Raw genomic sequence first — 22,277 nt, 5'->3', positions numbered from 1 at the left:
GGTTATTGTATGATATATATAGTGTTTTAATAAATTTTCAAATTTTTTAATATTAAATAATGGTTCACCCTTTATTCTAGCTTAAACCAACCTAATAGCTCCATATTTATATTTAATTAATTTTAAAATTGATGCTTATCTCAGCAGTCACATCTCTGTTTAACAATTAGAGATTCTATATTTGATGTTTGGATGGTGCTCTCCAAAAATCTACGATCCAATGCGTACCATAGTGCAGGTGAATTTTCTCTCTCTCTCTCTCTCTCTCTGTATATATATATATAATTTGTTTTGTACCCCCAAACATACAGTTACACACACATACAAAACCCATTTATTCTTTTTTTTAAACACATAAATCTCTTTTTTTTTTTTTTGTGGTAACACAGGGGAAATCTCTACGTTCAAATGAAGGAAATATCCCAAGCATTTGCAATAATGAATTAAGCTAGAACAGGAGGAAATTCCTCATGCCATACTTAAAGACCTTTTTTTTTTTTTTTGGGTAAGAACCATACTTAAAGACTTTAATTAACACTTGATGAATGAGCTAGAAAATCCACTGCATGACATAATATAATGTGGAACAAAGCATTCTAGTGTTTCTCAAAGCTCGATGATGTGAAGAGCCTTATCATTAATCCGATTGACCACTATTTTTGAGTCATTTTCCAACAAAATCTTGTCATTCTGCTCACCAAAAAAACAAAAAAAAAATCTTGTCATTCTGCAATGTGCTAGCAGATATTTTCAACCTATGCCACGCAGCCATCAACTCAGTTAGCGGGACGGAGTAAACCGATTTATTCTTTGCCTGCGTACACCTTTGATATCTTAGCTGGATTATTGGGCCTAAACACCCTTTGTTGGATCCCGGCCCAAAATTAGAGTCCGGCCATTCAGTTCCAGAAGTTATGAGTCGCCAAGTTTGCTTCCCTTCTACCTCTTTCTCTATCAGCTTCTCAGTTTCGGGTCCCAATTGGAGTTACTCGCCCATCTCGCAGAGGCGATGATAATGATCCCAGCATAAGCCGTGTTGTTCTACCCCTCGATGCGTTAGCGCGAGAAGAAGAAAAAGAAAATAAATAAAAAAAAATTATTAGAATCGATATCCTCTTTGCAGCTGAATCTACTTCCTCTCTTCCATAGAAGAAAACCCTAATTCTTCGATCTTGGCCATGGAGGAGACCGCTACCAAACCCGGTGACGAGACGGAGCCCAAGACGCCGGAGCTCCCGAATGGAACCGAGGTAGAAGCCGACGAGAGCGGGATCGAGCCCGCGCCAGAGGCCGCGGAGATCGCAATCGCATCGGAGGGAGCGGCAGAAGAGCCGCAGTCGGCCGGCAAAGCCCAGCCCTTGAACGGCGAGGGAAATCGGACGTTTACGATGAGGGAGCTTCTGAATGAGCTAAAGGAGGAGGAGAAGGGGGCGGGTGCAAAAGAGACATCCGGATCCAACGGAAGAGATGCAATAGGGGACAGCACTGCGGCGAGCTCTTCACACAGGTTGCTCTTCTTCTCATTTCTCATTCGTTTTTTCAGCTCGTTAAGCTCGGGAAGGTAGATCTTATGGATATAATTTGATTTTTTTGGTTCTTTTTGAGGAAATTTATGGATTATCAAGCACTGAATTGGTGCTTATGGCCATTACAGCCCACATGAAATTTAGCTGGTAATCTTGGAGTCAAAGGACCGCTTTGGGTCTGTGTTGGGCAATTTTGTGGTCAACATTTATGCGGAGTAATGAATTATTCCCGTAAATAGAAGGCAAAATGGATCGATTCTTGATTCATTATATTTGACTAAAAATATTAAAGTTTCAACGATCAGCTTTGCTCGTTTTACCACGACAACTGGGAAATATTTGTTTGTTCGTTAACATGCATTGACTTCTGATTTCATTTGCTGTCGCTTAGTTGGTATGCTTCTTGAACCTTATAATTCAGGGTGCATCAAGTCTAGTGACTGCATGCATGGAGATTGTTAGGATATCTTCCTCAGTTGTTTGAATAACCTTAGCTTTTGCATTAAAACTCTTGAGTGTTGACCCTTTCAAGTGTCTTCTTATTTTCTAAGTGTTTATGCATGCCCTGTAATGAAGACTGATCCATCTTATGTTGATGTGGCATGCTGTTTGGGATGCAAACATATCATAAAGCATAGAAGTTCAGCTCATAATGGCTTTCGTACCAGTGAAAGGGAGATGCATGTCAGCATTCTTAGGTCATTCTATACAAAAATTTGAGGGCTAAGCTTGAGAAACTATTAAGAAACAATATCAACTAACCTTCTTCGCTAGCCTTTCAAGTTCTGCTTTTGACAACCGATCTACTCAAATCACATGGATCAGGCAATAGTTACATATTTTTCTTTCACGCAAGGCCATCTTCTTGATGAACAGTCAATATCAATTGCATTAAGATCATCAATGGCCAAATTTCTAGTGATCACATCCCATGTTGAGTGAGTTTATCAGTGCCAGCAGGTTAGGGGTGTTTGATCTCTTGTGTTTCCCTTTAACAGGAGGGCTTTTGATTTGCTAATTACCATGCATATCCATTTGTTTTTAATTCTTTACGTGTCAACTTTCTCTTAAAAATTTTTCCTATTTATGTCATCTATTATGTGAAAAACATGCATGTCCCTTAAGTGCAATTTCCATGACACTGGTGTATTTCCAAAGTTGCCTTACTAAATGATCTTTTTTTCTATTCTTTATCATGTTATCCTCTTAATCATGTTCGCTCACATGTTTTCCTGCTCTTAGGGATTCATTGTATCCTTTTTTTTCTTAATATGGATTAAAATTAGAGGCTTGTTTGCCTCATATACTGTATCATATTACTCCCTTGAAAAAGAAGCCACTTCTTTTTTCTTTTCTAATTCCCTCAGGAAAAGGGTGATAGATCTTCAGTCTTCTCACAGTTCCCATTCTTATTATATTTCAGCCAAGATGGCTTGCAACAACATTATTTGGGCCAGAATGATGTTGCCCTGGATTTGATCAATAATGTCATTGGGGTGGATGAGGAAGGTCGCAATCGCCAACGAATTCTTGCTTTTGCTGCTAAAAGGTATATTTCATTATTATGGTATCATTTTGTTGTTAAAGTTCTAGCATCCAGTATCCTTCTAAAGTGAGTCCTCTACAAGTACCCGTCTAAGTTTCATTCTTATCATGGTTTAAACCTACCGAACTTAAGTGCAGCGTGGCTTGTTTTGAATGGGATGTTCATTTTGATGCTTGAATTTAGTTTCTCACCTGTCCCCTTTTTGGTAGGTATGCTAGTGCCATTGAGAGAAACCCAGAAGACCATGATGCATTTTATAATTGGGCACTAGTACTCCAGGTATGATTCTAAACTTTTGATTGCTTAAATTCTCCATATGTAGTACTTATGGGTTTCTGTAATAATTGATGAATGCATAGTGCTAGTATTATTTGTAGGTTTTATTATGGTACTTGAAGGTGTTCATGGATATGTTGTGATAGGAAATGACATGACTCATTAAAACACACACACACACATGCCTTTTTTCTTACATGCATAACCATAACCATAAACATAAACATAACCATTACCATTAAGCCTTGCCCCATGTTAGGCCTTTTAACAACCTACTTGCTTGTGACATGTTGAACAAGTTTGTTGGGACATGTGCATATGACTACTTTCTCTACATGTTAGCAGATGCCATACTGTTTTAGCACTTTTAGGCATTGAAATTAAATGGGTATTAATAAGCATGCAAACTTGAATCTATAATGCAGATATCAAAAAAAAAAAAAAAAAGGAAGCATACAAGACATATATTGTATGATGTATACAAAGGATACTTTATCTATCATGAGATACAAACTCTAACTTTAGTTGAATGTGCAAATAAGTATTGATTAACAAATTTCAGCAAACTGAACTGCTACTAACTAGTTCATGAGCATAGTCTTATTTGCTATTCAATCTTCCAAATCAATTTTCTTCCACTTTTGAAAAAAGTTGGCATGCCTTGCTCGATATGAGACCAATTTCATTCTATAGTCTAATGGATTCCTCAAGCTCTCTTTGATCTGATCTATTATGAATACTTATATAATACCCACTGAAAGTGTCTAAGTTTAATCTTTCTTTTACTAACAACTTCTGAGCTATAGATTTTGGGATCATACTGCTCCAAGTTTGTACAATTTTTTTTTTCTAGTGGATAGTCAAGTTATATAATTAAATTATAATAACCTGTGAAATCTGAATTTTGAGATACTAATAAACTGATGATTGCCTGCATCAGTGGAACCCAAGATACCAGCAAATGAATGGGCAAGCCTAGCTACACCATTCATATGTACGTTGCTCTTTGTCACTTAAACAATTTTCCATTGACGAATTTTCATTCTTTGTTCTTTGACGTTGAAAATCTGTCCACTTAACAAAACGATTCCCTATCACCGACACTAGTGGGTTAGGTTGGATCTTATACTGCAGGATTGTCTCTTCATGGGAGGAATTTTGGTTTCAATAACATTGTGCATTATTCTTTACAGGCTTTAGTGCAATTATTAGCAAGTATAAAGTTCTCATATCATATAAATCACTATTTTTGATATTTAATATTCAACACTTTTTTACTAATAAAGCACAAACGTGAATGGATAGTTTACCTGTTGCTAGCAACTGTTATATAATTATAATAGGTTAAAATGGGAATTGAATGATGTTACTCTGAGCAAATCTCTGCACCATTAACTTTAAATAAGAAATCCTAGGTTGCTTAGCTTTATTATTATTGTTATTGTAATTATTAGCAATTGCTAAGATTAGAAATGATGAATGCATTCTTATTCCTTGAAATAAATGCAACGTGCAAGTATACTCTTTATTTGTCATTCTATATCGATGCAGGAGAGTGCAGATAATGTTGATCCAGATTCTAGTTCTCCTTCTAAAGATGCTTTACTTGAGGAGGCTTGTAAAAAGTATGAAGAAGCTACACAGCTTTGCCCTACACTTCATGATGTAAGTCTCTCGGTCCACTTTATTATTCTAGTCCCATTTCTAAAAATTTATCTAACTTCATTAGCAGATTATATATTCAAGTTTCTTGAAATAATTGTCTTCTCCTATTGATTCAAGATGTTGTTACAATAAAATCTTTATCATTAATTGGTCATAAACTGCCAGTCCAGCTTGCACCATTGAACTTTCATATATTTATGGCCATTTAAAAGGTGAAAAGAATATTAAGGCTGTCTCTGTATGTAAGTGTACAGGCAGATTTACATATATACAGACCATGATAAAACATTTAACATGAAAAGCCTGTACATATCTCTGACATCTTAAAGCCATTATGTTTAAGTTCATGAGTGACTAAGACTGTGCTTGTTCAAACATACTCTATTAGTGACATCTTGCGTTAGGCAAGTAATGGAAAGACTTGGCGAGAAGAAAGGAATGTGCTTATGTTTCATTCAGCTTGGAGAAAACATATGATTGACTATCATGACAGATAATCTGACAGCCTTTAAGTAGGTGTGGAAAAAGTTTACAGTGTGATGACTGCTAATATTGCACTTTCTTTTTTTCCAAGGGAGGTTGTTCATGCTTTTAACGAACTATGTGACACATTTTATTGAAGGGTTTGGTCTGTATCTATCTTCAGCTTCAAGAGTTATTAACTAATAATGTCTTTTCTTTAGAATAGGGAATTTTTCAGAGGAAGAATAAAATGTTTCATAGCTGCAGTCCTAGTATGCTTGGATGTGTCATCAGGGAGAAAAGTGTCACAACATGCAAGTCAAGTTCCTCTTATGTTCTCCTGTCTGGGCAAGTGATGTCCAAGTTGAACTTATCTGTCCAGTATCTTATCTACTAGTATAACTTGTTGCTTTTGAGTTGTTCTGCACTGCTAAAATGTCATATCATGCAAGTTAAGTTCCTTTTAGGTTCCTCTGTCCGCAAGGGCGAACATCCAGGTTGAACTTATCCATGTACTATGCTATCCTACTTGTGTAACTTTTTGCTTTTGAGTTGTTCTGTTCTGTACTGTTAATCGTACAATCATTGGTTTAACTGTATTACTAAATTCGGCCTTATTCCTTTGCATTTCTTTGCATATGATCTGTACAGGTTGCTCACCAGCTTTTTATGCTTTGATAAATCATTATTCTTTCATCAGGCATATTACAATTGGGCCATAGCTATCTCCGATCGGGCCAAAATGCGTGGTCGCACCAAGGAAGCTGAAGAACTGTGGAAACAGGTTGAACCTTATTGACATTTTAAATTTTGTACCATTGGTGTTTTGGTTATTTTATTGCTGATAGTAAACACTTTTCAAGCATGTGATGTATATGTTCCTACTGGATGACATAATCATGATAGCCATAAGTTGGCCTTAGCTTTGATGCTTGGCATTATTTGGTTGCTTTTCTCACTGACTAATGTTACTATTGTTGCCTTTATAATTTCACAAAGTGTTGTTATGTCATGTCTAAATACAATATCATAATCATCTTTCCTGATGAAGTGATGATATTTTTCATAACCTTGTTTATAACATATGATGACCCAGACCTTTTTGAAATTTCTTGATGCAAATGGATCAAGTCCGGGTAGGACTGTGGTTCATTAAAAAATTGAACAATTATGTAGCTTTTGTCCATGACTTAATCGAGATCCTGCTCAAACTGTGATAAGGAAAATATAATGTCATCAAAATGGCATATATCATTCAATACAGTAGATCCTTGCTCAATAAATCTCTTGCAATTAACATATAATTTCTAGGACATCAGTGGGTCAGAATTTCTGATCATTTGGTCAGATGTTACTTATCCAATCCATTATTGTGCTCTGAGATGAGGACTACTGGAAGTTTATAATATTTGACATTGCTTTGGTAACTATTTCTTTGTTGTTGTTCAACCTGACGCATCCATCCAGAGGATACTTCTTAGATGTATAGTGTCATAGTCTTTCAATTTCATTACTAACATCTGAGTTTTCGGATGCAGGCAACAAAAAACTACGAGAAAGCTGTTCAACTCAACTGGAACAGCCCTCAGGTATGCTGTATGTGGTCACATGTTAGCCTCACATTGTTATACTCGTTGTGTTATTTGATCTGCATTTTCCTGTCTCTGTTTATACTATGTTTTTCTTTCCATGACAAGCTATTATACCTGGTGTATGTAAAATTTGACTAATTCTTGTTACAACCATTTTATGGAGACAAGACTTATGAGTAGAGTTTGTCTCCCCATAAATAAAATGTCTTAAAATAATATGAATGGAATTTCCTAGCTATAGTTTTGTAGGAAATTCTGTGTGCTTGAGCAAAATATTTGTGAACAATCAAACATTGTACTTCTCCACGCACTCATATGCATCACATTTTACTATGTAAACCCATTAGTAGCCTATGAGTTTCACTGAAGGAGTGGAGTTAGAATATAACATTTCTAATAGCCAAGTTTTTCCCAGAAGTGGGCAAAATGCTTGTATTCCATGTGATAGGAAGGGTTCCCAAGCAAGTTAAGTTTTGGCATGTACGATGCCAGCATGACTAAGTTGGACCAAGAATATGAACAGAGCAGACAAGCATTTTTGTGGCATGATGAACAATACTTGATTTTGAACTATGGAAAGGAGCTTTGAGCCAAGGAAGGGAGAGAGAGCATCTGGTTAACAAATTATGTAGATTAAGAAAAACTTATGCACCCAAAGTTCTAAGTTTCTTACATGCTGGGGAGCTTCCAATCCGGTAAATCTCCTTTGCTTTTTGAAGTATTCCACTTGGTACTGATTTGTTTGGTAACAAAAGGAAGAGGAGAACTTGGATATCATTTTTGCATTTTGACCCCTTTCTGCTCATTTGTGCATGAAGTTGATTCATATTAATGAAGTCCCTATGGGCTTCAACCATTAGTTGATAATTATCGACAGAAATAGCCAGGATCAGTGTGTTGCAGACTAAACTAAACCGACACTTTTTTATATTTAAAATCCTAAAATGTCTCAGGTGAAATGAAACAAACATTTCTTACTAGCTGCCATGCAAGTTTGATATCAGTACTTGAAACAATCAGATATTTTCAGCTGAAACTTTATAGCATGGTGACATTGTTGGTACCACCAATCATGCTCCATGGAATGGAATCAATGAACTCAATAGCTGGATATCTTGTCAATAAACTTCTCATTGAATCTTTTCAAACTATGAGTTATTGTTCAGACAATAAGATTGGTAAGTGAGTTCTCATCTCTGTAGTTTCTGACTTCATTTAGTTAGTCTTTCCAGAATAGTTCATCCCATATGTTGGCAACTGGGAGAAACTGTGTCCTTCTGCATGTATAGTGCTCAAAGTTGTGCACAAGATCTTGGCTTCTTCATGGTTATCGGTTGATGCTCTTTTTTTTTTTCTTTTTGATTAACTTTGTTTCTCCATCATTTTTTCAGTACAGTAATCTCTCTTTAAATAGTTTGACTTATCATCATTTAAGTGTGTACAATAATATTACTACTAAATTAAGCTTGATCAACCCTTATTGTTAATTCTCTTGTTCTTTAATTACAGGCACTTAACAACTGGGGTCTTGCTTTACAGGTACGCTTATATTCTAATATGCATGCATTGTCTTCCAAAGTCTAATAAGTTCTTGATTGGAAGCAATTTGTTAGTGGTTCCATTTTTACTTTCTGAAATTTCGGAATTATCTTTGTATCACTTATATTACTTTTAATTAAAATACAAGCAATGCAGGAACTCAGTGCAATTGTTCCTGTCCGAGAGAAGCAGACTATTGTTAGAGCAGCGATAAATAAGGTAAAATTATCAGCTTGGGGCATGATACCTAATAACTTGCCATGATTATATTCACCTACAATTGTTTTTTCTATGTATGTTTCTGATAAACATATTTGCTTCCTTTATTTGTGATTATTACATCCACTTATGCTATGTTGGCAGTTCCGTGCTGCAATCCAACTACAGTTTGATTTCCATCGAGCAATTTACAATCTCGGGACAGTTTTGGTGAGTATCTGGTGTCCTATTACCATCTCTTGAGTAAATATCAGTGTCTTGCCTTGTAAGACTCCCTTGCTTTTTTTGGATATGCTATCACAATGGGAATGAAAGGGCAACATTCTTTGTATTTAACTGGGTTAGTTAATGGTGAATTGATCTGATCTTTGTACTGTCTATCATATTGCAGTATGGGTTAGCAGAGGACACTTTAAGATCTGGGAGACCGACCAAAGAAGTCTCTCCTAATGAGCTGTACAGCCTGTCAGCTATTTACATTGCAGCTGCTCATGCTCTGAAGCCAAATTACTCGGTAGCATTCCTTCAGCTTAATTTTCCTCGATCATTCTGAGTATTTCTTAGACTGCAATAAGATGATATGAAGTATACATATAGTTTTATATGAGTGGTGGATTCAATTATTACTATATGTTAGAGAATTTGTTTAAGCCTAAGGAAAACCTCTAAAATTTCACATTTTACTTGCATGGCTATTCAGTGAATATGAGGCCAATGGGAGGTATTGTTGGCTTTTCTGAAGGTGAGAAAGACTGCTGTATTTTTGGAAGAACATCTATATCATATTCATAGCTTTGGAGACAGAAAGTCAAGTCTGAATATAGTGAAAAAAGAATAAGAATGTGGCTTCCTTGTAAATACCTATTTGACTTATTGGTACCTGAATGCAAATACAAAGTGCCACATCCAGATGCCCCTTTTCTGTATACCGCAGATTTTAGGACTCAATTTGGTTCACAGGAATAACTTTTCTTCTTGAGACGTTATTTTTCAGGAAGTTACTTCCTATGAATATGATGCTGAGAAATATAGTTTTGGTATATTTGGTTGATCATGGAAAAGTAACTTATTTGTAAAATAGTTTATATTTGGTGGAGTATCTATTTTTCTGAAAAAATTGTATAAAATATCTATTATACCCGTAAAAGATATAAAACCATACCTTTTTGCTCTCAAACTCTATATAAATATTAATATAATATCTATGTTAATATTAATATAATATTAATATTAATATTAATATATTAATATAAATACTATCTTAGTATTAATAAAAATATTACATTAATATAAATATTAATATATTAATATAAATATTTAAATAATATTAATATATTATAAATATTATAATATTTATATTAATATAAATATTATATTATATTAATATACATATTAGCATAGTATTAATATAATATAATATTAATATTTATAAGGATAATTTTAGAAGGGTATTTTCAGAAAGAAAAAATGGCTATCAATTTTCATTCCATGGGAACTTTCAAAACCCACCTTTTCCATGGTTTTCCACTTCTCATGAAATATGGGAAGTATTTTCTCATGGAAAGAGCTTTTTACATTCTCTCCTCTTAAAACTCTAGCCAAACAAAGGGACTTTTCTCCACTTCCTAGAAATTGTCACTCCCGCCTCCATTTCTCGTGAACCAAACAAGTCCTTAGAGTAACTTGATGCATGGTGGCTGTCTATGCAATGTAAACATATAATTTTACTGTTACACTAAGTTGACTTGTGAAATGCATAAGTTGGCGAACAAAAACTATTTCATATTATCTACAATAAATAGGGGGCGTAGCTCAAACACTTCAAGTGAATCCGTGATAGGAGGTGCGATTGATAACTAATGTATTAGCGCTTGCACTTAGGTATCCCCCAAATAGTTAATTTCAAATTTCTATCAAGCTTTGACATTTTACGATTGTGTAAGTACAATGATCCATTCTTGGAGTGACTAAGAGGATTTTGACCTTTTTTGGTTGTACTCAATTGTGCAAAGGTGTCATTGCACCCAGAACCTTCATTAAATATCTGGGGTGACACTTCTGCCTTCAAATGCTTCATTCTTGCATTCCTTTTAGGAACTAAACTTTTTTCTTGTTCCTAATGTCTTGTGAAATGGGATTCTTTCCTATTTAAGATTTTATTTTATATTCATTTTTTCAAATGGGAAATGCTACTAATAATATTTTGAGTCTTCTGCTAGTATTGGTGACACACATTTAAGGATGTTGCTTAAGAAGCTGTTAATGCTGTATAGGATGGATTCTGTTTTGGTGGCCATTGTTTAGAGAGTGAAGAGGGAATGCAATTGTTGCTTTTGTACATGTGGCAAGCCCTTTAGAATTCTTAACCTTATATAATTTTACCTAATAGGTTATAAAGCTTGTTGGAGTTCTTGGATTAAAAGTTTAGACTATGGATTGTCTCATGCGGGTTTATTCTTTTGACATAACAAATTATGTAAATAAATTCCTTTCCCCCTAAATTCCTTACAACCAACACCTAAGTGCTTCTACTCAAACCCTGCAAATTTGAATTTTACCTTTGGAAATGGGTTCTTGAGGCTCGATATATGACCTGTCATCAAGCTTAAGTCAAGAAAGAAATTGGAAGAAAGAAGAGTTTAAGTAAGGCTTTTGCTTCTATTTACCAGTTTTGGTTGAGACCACTGAAATTGGGTGAAAGTGGACTGAACTGGTCAAATTTGGCTACAAGTGAATTTCAGGGGCTAGCTTAAGAGTTCCATTCCACACATTTTGGCTGAAAATCTAAACCTTCTTGCGGTTAATTTTTTTTTTTAATAGATGGTTTTCTCTTCAAATTTCTTGCTTATATTGTGAGATTCCTGTTTGCTTATGCCTTAACAGGATGTTGCATTTAGTCCAATCTAACTCTTGTTTCTGGACTGTCATGAACTTAAGATTTGATGCTGATGGGTTCATGTGACTTTCTCAATGTTTTACCTTCGCTGGTGTGTTTGCCCAACTATGTTAATTGTTTTGTTTTTTTTTTTTTTTTTGGTTGGGTTGTTTTTTTTTGGTTTGGGGGGGGGGGGGGTGGTCTGCTGCCTGTGCCATTAGATAAGTACTTGATTTCAAGAAAGGCTTTAGTTGGTTCTCTCTTGAGGACTCAATTGGTCCTTGACTGTTGAAAATGATGCCCATTGTTCCTTTGTCTTTTCTTTTTCTGCTGGTGAAAAGTGATCAACATGCCCAATTTCAGTTTCTCTATCACTTCTCGCTTTTGGGCTACTAAAATATATTTTCCTTGATTTCAATAAAAACTTTAGTTTGTCCTCTCTTGAGGACCCGGAATTTGGTGTTTGATTGTCCAAATGATGGCCATTATTCATTTGTTTCCTCTTCTGCTGGTGAAAAGTGATCAACATGTCCAATTTCTGTAACTTTATTGCTGCTTGCTTTTGGGTTGTTAGAGGATTCAAGTTCCGACAAGACGTCCTATGGAACACTGGGATGGGGTACCATCCTATGTGTTGGGACAGGGCCGTCCCACTAGCATCCCAATCAAGATATCTTGAGACATCCATTGTCCCAAATGTCGGGACGAGTCGGGACGATGGCGCATCCCGTTCCATGGAAAAACTGGAACATCCCCATCCCATGGGATTTAAAACTTTGAGAGGATGTATTTTGACATAAAGTTGCATCTTGAAGTGTACCTGCATCTTTTTGTTAAAATAAAACCTTAGCAAGAAGTTTAACTAAATCGACTAGCTATAGCTGGAGACCTTTGGATCATACTGGTTTTTTTATTGCAGGTCCATACATAACTATCCATCAGTGTCCCAAGTATTTGGGTTCCATAGACAATGATTTGCTGGTCCATTTCTTTAATTACTTAAAACAGATCATTGTTTGATTTCTTGAGACATTTCCAACATGTTCGATCAGTTCTGGTGAATATTTCAGCGCTTGCATATTTTCTTGGTTTTTTTTTCCTAGCTAGCTGGCTGGAATTAGTGTAACACTATTTGTTCTCTTTTAAAGCCTCTTGTTTTGGCTGTTTTAGGATTCTTATTTCTTTTCAGACTTTTGGAAGTTTCTTTTATTATTCAAAAGAGTTTCAACTTTCAAGAGTGGTTTTCTGTTCTAATTTGGCATTTGAAGGTTGCTAGGCATCTTCTCTATCCCTGTTTTTATGGTTGAACGTAATTGAATTTTAATGCTTTCTGACTCCGATTTGATTTTCGCTGCTTTAACTTCTGGTTGTTTTGGAAACTACAAGGTCCAGCTTTCCCATTTTGGTCATATGTAGAAGCTAGCATCTATGGTATTTCACAAATTCAATTGATCATTTCATGATTTTTTTATCAGTGTATTCGGATTGTTGAGTCTCTAAAAAAAATATTTCTCACTTTTTTATTGGTTAATAATTTTTTCCTTCTGCCCATTTACATTTTGTGTCATGATCTTTGTAAGCCCATAGATTCTACTCCATTCATGCCATATTCAGCCTAAAGGTATGAACAATTACCTAGCATATATGATTATCACCCCCTTTGTCTAAACTCTTTCCAACTCTTGGGGGATATTGGATGGTTGCTCTTTAGTTTCATGAGCTTAACTTGCAAACGAAAATGTAAATCTCTATACCTGCCAGCTGGCCAATATAGGTTTCATTCCCTTCCTTTGCATAAATTTGCCTCTTCTCGGAATTTGGTAGCGACTTCTAGAGGTTGATGTTGGGTTGATCACTGATCATAAATTCTGCTTAATTTTTCTAGAGAGCCTTATTAGGGCTTTTCTGTATAGCCTGTTTTATATAATGATAATGTGTTTTTGCATTGTTTTCTGCCTTTCTTAGGTTTGGTTTTATCCACCTCAATTTTTTGGAGGGTATTTGGGAAAGTCTAACTCCATGACATATATGTTAAGCATGTACCCCACTTATGTAATCTTTCATGTTTCAATCTCTTATGGACTTGTATCATGTAGAGTTCATACGCAGGTTCCGTGCTTGCACCACTTAGAGGATTGTTCTCCTTCCTGCGAGTTCCTTTGAACTCTCTGTGTATGGCCATGCTATAAAATGGAGCAATGCTGTCACTTGAAGATTTTTTAGTTTCATATAGCAAGTGTGTTTTAAACCATAGCTTTTCTTGAAACTAGATATTCCCTTTTGCTGGTAGTACATATGCAAGTTCATATTCTTGCAGGACAACATGCATTTCATGATTAGGTAGTGTTTTTGCTATCCTATTTGCTAAAAGAGAAAAATCATGCTGCTGCTTCTTATAAAAAATCAATACTGATCGGGGAAACTATAACTATAGCTAGGTGCTCTTTGAGTAATTCTCATTTGTATGACAAATTTTTGAGCTAATATGATTTTGCAATTTTTAATCAAAGATTATGAACATATTGTGAAATGCTAATTTGTTGTTGCAGAGATTCTAATTGCCAAACTATATTAAACTTCTTTTTTATTTGTTTGCATCCATGCAGGTTTACCGCAGTGCCTTGAGACTAGTTCGTTCTATGGTTAGTAGAGTTCTGCTATTTTCTTTTTGAAATTATCTTATTCAAGCATTCATTTTTATATGCTAGTCTTATTGCTTATTGAATTGACTACTACATAATAACATAATTACCATTTAGTTTCTGTTTAATAAAGTCAGGCAAAAGCACCCAAAAGATGTCTGCATTCATCTTTCTTTCTTTTTTTTTTTTTTGTAACGTAATTAATTCCTCCACATTGGTACTTGCATACTAGGAAGCTCTCATAGTGCAAAACACCACCCAAGGTCATACCCGATAAGTATTGGATATGGGTACGGCCTTGATATAGCTCCAATGCATGTCCCACAGAGAAAAGAAGTCTTGAATTTTCTATGGCTAAAATAGGATCTAGATACTCAAATGTGTCCAAATACTTTTTGGATATTTCTAGGATAGGTTTCAAAACTTCTTGGATACCGAGGATATTAAAAAGATGAAGGTTTGTTGTATTGACCTGTACTGTACTGGATAGGCATGGTACTGATGTTTGGATTGGTATATGAGTTGAACTGGTCTATACCAGTCCAAATCGAGTGGAAATGCCCCATATTGCCCAGTACCGCCCGAAACTGGGGTGCATACTATATTGAACTCCCTTGTACTTCCCCTGTTTTGGATGGTGCCGTGATAGAAAAACTGAGAAAAAAGAGGCTGGGAGCTCTCTTGGTATAGATGCATACTGTATGGAACTGATGACATGCTGGTATAGTAATTGGCATTGAGATTGTGAGACTTGTCCAAGATACTTATTGATGTGCTAATGGGCTATCAACCAGGATTTATATCCACACCCAATGAAATCTCCTATGCCTTATTCAGGGTCAGTTTTTCTTCTTTCAACTTTCTTTCTTTTTCTTTTTTTTTTTTTTGATTTTTTCCCTTTGCTTTAAATTTTGGCATTTCTCATCCATGTGTATGAGACGATGGGTAGGGCACATGGCAACGTTGAAGGTTTATATCCAAATCTTGTTTTTTTTGGAGATAGCTTATTCCTTCATAAGATTTAATTATGATCTGGCTTTTTGTTTATGTCGCTGCATTTATTTTTTGGATAATAATTTTTTATCGTGTTGTTAGCTTGCTGCATTTGTTTCCTATTTGGTTCCAGCTTTTCGATTTCTCTTAATTTTGTTGCCGACTCATTGAGTATTTGCTACTGCTATTCTTATTTATTCATATACTCTGCTGCTCAAATTCTCGTTGACTTGCTGCATTTTATGTTTCCATGATATAGAATGTTAACTGCATTTGTCAACTTACACTTAGTAGAATTATATTTATTATTTCTATTGATTGAATGTTTGTTTTGTAAACTATGTTAGAATTTGTGATGTTTTGAATGTTACTAAATGGTATCCTATGATAAACCATATCCTAGCCATACATTACCTTTTATTCAAGATTTGTTGTTTCAGCATATCCATTTCCCGTCGTATCCGTATTCCAAAGCTATATCCTTGCTTCCTAGCATGCATTGTTTGGTTATATCCTCTGAATTGAATTTTACCAATACAGTGCATGGATATAGATCATAGCTATTTGCTACCCCATAGGCAACAAAAGGTTGTTTGGATTGCACATGGTCTTGTCCAGACTCATGCTGTATGCTCTCACTTTTACCTTTAGCTAACACTCGTTGTTCTTTAAGTTCTTTTTTGATTTTTTTAAAAACATAGTATGCTTTGTCAATTGGTTTCTTATGATGGAATTGATTTGAATAAGTGTCAAAAATATTGAAATACCCCGGAGTTAAAATTTTCACTTTCAAAGGTTTTTTTTCCCCTGGTTTGTTTCTTCAACAGCATACAAGAAAAGAAAAATATTTTAGTTAAAATTTTAATCGATAATTATATATAATATTTTCTATTAAAAAGATTAATAAATGAGGAAAAGATAACAGGAAAAAGGAGGCATTTTCAGACATAAAGCCATCATGAGACTGTTGGTTACCATATTAATCTTTGAGTTGGGTAGTGTACTATAAGCTGATGCTAAGGAAGACAAGGTTTGAGATATATGCCCTTATCATCCACAAAATAAGTAAATTGTGATTACAGCACTTATTTCTACCAATTAAGTTAGGGTGAGATTAGAAGATAATGGTATTTAATCAATATTGAGTATGAGAAGAACAAAATAATAAACAAGCCTATATATTCAACAGGAGAGGCTCCTTTCAGGGCTGGTTTTTGCAGGTTTTGGTTATTCTTGACTAGCAAATCTATTTATGACGTATGCGCTGATGAGATTGAAGATGCCGACCATGTTAGGTGGATTATTTTCATGCTAAACACAACTTTTGTTGTCCATCTTCTAGTGGTTGTAAATCGACTTGCAGTTCAATCTGCTGGCCAGCTACTAAATGACCCTGCAGATAAGGGCACTTTGGAAATCTATCAGAGCATTTTCAGCTTTCTGGGCTGGGCTATTTTGGTTACCTGCAATGGATGAGTTTTGAACAAATAGTATGCAATGCTTATCCACTTGCTCAGTGATCCATGCCCCTTGCTTTGGAGTTATGTCATGCCTCCAACTAACAAAACTTTGGCCCCATCAGTCTATTGTTATACCTTTGGCTCTGTAAAGCCTTCCCCCTTTTCTTTTACTTTGTAATTTCCTGGTTACCTTGAGAGTTGATGCAGTTAAAGTCAAATAGAGTGGAGTAAGGTTCATTCTCCATGATATCACAGAGGTCGGATTACCCATGCTTGCTCCTGCCATATGGATTCCTGCTCAGTAACAATGGCAGAGCTTCCCTCAGTTTGCAATGGTCTTGTCATGGCCATGAACAACTGCTTTGGATTCTATCACTATCATTTCTTGGATCAATAGCACATACTGGACCTGTACATTTATATGCCTATCCTATTGGGCATCTGGGCTATTGTTCGTTTACTTGATAATTACAGAGCTTCTCATATCTTTCATGGAGGCAAGCAATCAGCTGAATGGATTGCTGGAGTAAGCGTATTTGAGGGTGATAATGACAACCGGTGGACCGACCATCCCATGCATGAAAAGAGAGTGTGCTCAGGCTGATAGCAATGGATGTATTCCTTGGAAATAATTAGGGAGGCCTAGCCCCACACTACTGCCAAGAAAAGAATCGAATGTTATTATCGTATCTTCGGATGAGGAAATGAAAATATAATATGCTTTTTTATGTTTAAAATTTTATATTTGCAATAAGTGAAACCAAGGTTGAGCTAGACTCGAAGCTTCAAGGATTTGCAAGATATAATGCATACTCTGTGGCTGCTTGAGATGTTGACTTTTTGTATGTGGACATATCTACATTCCTGGGTCCTAAATTCCTGTTACTGAATTTGCTTCCTAGTACCATAGAAGCCTACTAATTTGATTATCCAATCAAGCATTTTTAACCCTTGATCCAAAAAACAAGCCTTATTCCCTGATTCTATTGTCATTTGCACAATTTACCAGTTCTAGCGATGCTTGATGTCATTACAGTTCATACCTTGTAGCATGTCCTAAAGCCTACAGTTATGTCACCCATTTAGTTTGTATGAATTTGAAATGCATCAGATGTTTATTTCTTGTGTAGCAATTATGTTTCAAGTTATGCCCATCTCTGATGTCTTCTCTTTTTTTTTTTTTTTTTGTTTCCCAATCATGATGTGTTTTCCTCACAGCTACCTCTGCCCTACCTAAAAGTGGGATATTTGACTGCACCACCTGCGAAGAACCCAATTGCACCTCATAAAGATTGGGAAAGATCCCAGTTTGTTTTGAATCATGAAGGACTTCAACAGGTTAGATTGCTTTGTTATTCTAAATTTGACAACAGATTGGTGAGGGCAATGTATTCTGTCTAGATGTTCTGAGACAAATTCTTTTTTTATTGGAAGCTACTTTTACTCTGTGTCATAAATCATAAAGTCTATTGTCTTATGTTTTCTTCTTGGTTTGTTTGTTATATTAGAAGTTGAGGCTATTCAGTTGCAATCTTTTATTAGAAGAACATACCCCATGTCAATTCTTGCCTCTCCCACTGTTCCATTATGTATGTTTATGTATTTTAATTGCCCTCCATAACATGTAAAAAGCTGAGTTGAGTTACTAGTGCAAATCACATCAGTGATTCCGCATGTGATCCAAATTTTTCTAACATCTATAATGAAAATAAATAGATACTCATTATCTTTATAGGGAAAGATTGAGTCACCTCACAATTTACCTATTTTTACAAAACATTTATCTACTGCCAGTAAATTGCAGTAGAATGCCCCCCACCCCCCCAAACTCTGAAACAATGGTGGAAAGCCATAGAAATGATGGAAGAACTACCCATATCAAATGCTTGGGGAAATTTATCTCAGGGTTTGAACACAGAACCTCCATCCAGTAGCAGAGGGTTGCAAGTGCTGACTATAGCCCCATTTGCCAGAAGAATGCTCTTTTAATCTTAAAGCCCCATTTTGCCAGAAGAATGCTCTTTGAATCTCCTAGCAATCTAGTCAAAGTTGCTAATTGTTCCTCAAGTTAGATTGGCGTAAAAGCTCAACTAATTGAAAAAGCTCAACTAATTGAAAAACCTCTGCTTTTTGTCGAATAAATCTGCAAATGTAAAAATAGGAGTAGATATCTCTCCATTAAGGAAAGCATGAAGATGAGTTCAATTGTTTCTTCCATGGGTAGGCATATGTCACACCTTTCATATTGATGCTCTCTATATGAAGTAACAATTTCAAATTACATTTGCTGACTTTTTTTGTGACCTGCATTACATTTGCTATGATTCATCATCTTGTTGGGGGAGCGAAGATCGTGACTGAAAATTGCAGTTCCCATTTGTGCATATGAACATTACATGCATTACTTTGATTTGGTACATTAGCTTGTCTGGATATACTAATGTGATGGAGCATCAATATTTTCTCCAGCAAAACATCATGAGACTTTTTTAAACTTCATAAACCCTTTTAGTTTCTGAAACGAGCAAGGCCCCAAGCAGAAGTGACCCAATAGATAGATGAGATTTGCTGGTATGTCGAATTTTAAGGAGACAGTCAAAAAGGTAGAAAAGAAGGAAATTCAGTTGGTCAAATAGCAACAAATATTTTTTTATATATTCTCCTCGTCTTTGAGCATGAAAGAAATCATGCCATGTTTCTTATCTTAATGACATTTCTTAATGGACGAATTGTTGTGCTTTGACGGTGATATTTGCTGTACATGTGTGACTTTGTCCTCATATAATTTGATGTTACTTGTAGTCAATTTGACTGAGAATTTTAGCAAAAAAATGGGTACTCTTGTTTCATTATTTTTCCAGGCAACAAGTTCTTTTCTTATACATGCATATCAGCATCTGATGGTTTCACAAGGAAGCAGTAATTTAGAAAATATTTTATAGAAATGCTTATCTGGTGCTAATGACTGCCACTTATATTCCACTTTTCAGGTCACTAAGGGCGACAAACAATTATCCCCCTCTGCCAGGCTGCAAGGATCTGCACACAATGATAAATCACTAGTTAAAGTTGATGTTCCGGATATTGTCTCTGTATCAGCATGTGCGGACCTAACCCTGCCACCAGGTGCAGCCCTTTGTATAGATACAGTTCATGGATCAATATATCTGGTAAGAAATTCCCTCCAAATGCTGCTCAAAGCTTTCAGCATTTAGATAAATGAAATTGTTGCAGATATTCTCACTTTGTTCATCTTCATGTAACCACCTTACTTGTTTATCTCTTATGTTTAAGAACTGAATTCCATTTATTTTCTGTGCAAGTGTCTGAGATGGTTGAATCCATGGTCAATTTGATTCACAAACAGTCTTATTTGTGCGAATGTGAGAATAGTTATGGTCTAATTCAGATCTGAATTTGATGACCATAGGATCAGTACCCCCATATCTATCTGCTACTTGTATGTATGATATTTTGGTAGCTATATTTTAACTTATGCATTTTATACTTAAATAATTAAAGACCCGATATATTATTAGGTTATGATCTGCCAAGGCTCAAATTGAACCTAATAAAAAAATTTAATGTGGTTACTGGATGAGATTTATTGCTGATCCACATTTAGGATTCAAACCTGGTTCTTGACAAAATATTAGGGTCGTCAGTCTAAATCTCACTAAATCCTCAGCAGTCATATCACTAGGGCTGGACTTGGGCCGGGCCACCATCGAACAAGCCCCGCCCAGAATTTTTGTGGGGCTTCGTGCAGCCTTAGGCCCTATTTTTTCTTTTCAAGTTCCGGACCATGCTCGGCTTCGATCCCAATTGGGCCCAACCTGAATAAGCTTGGTTGGGCTGAAGGGCTGGGCCTGACCTCAAACATGTTGGGTTTTGGCTCGGGCTTCAAGCTGGGCCTTGCCAACCCATGCCGATGGGCCTTGGGCTGGCTCTGGCCCATTTCAAGCCATAAAGCTGTGTGTGTGTGTGTGTGTGTAAATTCTTTCATCTTCTAACTATTAAGATGGTTCTCATATCATGAAACTTTGTGATAGAGTGTGTGTGGGTGCGTGCGTGTGTGTGTGTGGTCATATCATTGGGACAGTGTTCATATCAATAACTTTGTGATAATTGGCCTTATATGATATTCTTGCTGCCATGAAACTTAATGTATAGACACAACAGTTAGATAACTTTAAGCTAAAAATGTGTAAATTCTTTTGTTTCTAAACTATCAGGAAGGTGGACGTAGCATTGAACTTTGTGATAATTGGCCCTATATTATGTTGTAACTGCTCTGGAAGCATTTGCTGAATTGTGATCCTTTTGGAAAAGAATTTCTTTCAGAACATTTTTGTTTCAAGGGGATTTTTTTCGTATATGTGGCATGGCTAACCAAGATGCTGGATGCATAGATCAGAGGCTGGTACCAACCTAAGTTGGGTAGTTCTTAATGCTTAGGGATGTGCATCCTAATGCTTAGTAAGGGCCTCTGCAATCATCAATAGCTACTTGGCCAGTGCAGTTGATATGGTGATCCATGACACACAGGGCACATGCGCGCACACACACGCACAGAGATGGGATACTTCTTTTCCTGGCATGGCCATTATGTTGTTTTGGTCAACCTCAACATACACACTGAAATTATTTTCTTCAAGCTTGCTTGATATTATTCTGATTCTTCTTGATTTAAGTTGTGTGCTTGAAGATCTTGTTACTCACATAATTAAAGAGTTTGTTCTGTTATATGGTAGTAAATGAACTCTCTCTCTCTCTCCCCCTCTCCCTCTCTGCGTGCACCAATACAAGCACAAACTTTGGCCTTTATATTGGTTTGTGAAGGAGATCATCGTTTTTCATTCAAGTTTGAATACTGATATGTGGTTACTGTTCTGATACCAGGTTGCTGACACATGGGATTCTCTTGATGGATGGTTAGATGCAATCCGGCTTGTTTACACCATTTTTGCAAGAGGAAAGAGTGATGTTCTCGCAGGCATTATAACTGGTTGATTCTTCCGTTTTGCATCAAGTAGGCTTGAGATACCATGTGATTTGTGTCCATGTTGGTGGTTAAATGATGCTTGAATATTTGATCATACATGTCTTCTAAAATGGTTTTTTGATGCACCGACACTTTTGTACTCCTTCCCCATGTATTATAGATCGAGGAGATTGTGAAGGTGGGGAATACATAGTGGTAAGCATATCCTCCAGATTTTGCTATTGGATATCTATACAGCAGCAGCTTGGGGATTGATTGAAATAAAGGTAATTAATGATTTATTTTGCAAAAATAAAGAAAGTTCACCTAGCTTTACAGATTAATCTGCTTGCTTTCCGATGCCGTGCAATTTTTAGTGATGTCTTCATGAGCCATCTTGATTTTGTGCAACCATGGCTTTATTTTGCTGGTGACAGTAGCATTACTGATGACCTATCTTAAGTTGGATGGATCCAAGATAAATTAGGAGGTATAATT

General features: G+C 35.9%; 1 protein-coding gene across 1 annotated transcript; it reads left to right on the top strand.

Annotated features, from left to right (window-relative positions):
- Positions 1 to 931: 931 nt before the first annotated feature.
- LOC105054084 (protein HLB1) lies at positions 932 to 22,123 on the top strand. Its single transcript, XM_029267253.2, has 15 exons — positions 932 to 1,033; positions 1,150 to 1,507; positions 2,950 to 3,075; positions 3,282 to 3,351; positions 4,900 to 5,013; positions 6,176 to 6,259; positions 7,014 to 7,064; positions 8,577 to 8,606; positions 8,763 to 8,825; positions 8,970 to 9,035; positions 9,217 to 9,339; positions 14,307 to 14,342; positions 18,014 to 18,133; positions 19,786 to 19,965; positions 21,698 to 22,123. Exons 2-15 carry the CDS (start codon positions 1,179 to 1,181, stop codon positions 21,806 to 21,808), a joined length of 1,503 nt encoding a protein of 500 aa, XP_029123086.1. The 5' UTR covers positions 932 to 1,033; positions 1,150 to 1,178; the 3' UTR covers positions 21,809 to 22,123.
- The last annotated feature ends 154 nt before the right edge of the window (positions 22,124 to 22,277 follow it).

The sequence above is a fragment of the Elaeis guineensis genome, chromosome 11 (assembly GCF_000442705.2).
Source record: "Elaeis guineensis isolate ETL-2024a chromosome 11, EG11, whole genome shotgun sequence".
In the NCBI taxonomy this organism is placed as follows: Eukaryota; Viridiplantae; Streptophyta; class Magnoliopsida; order Arecales; family Arecaceae; genus Elaeis; species Elaeis guineensis.
Note: the sequence above shows the minus strand (reverse complement) of the source record. Positions and strands in the feature narration are given on the sequence as shown.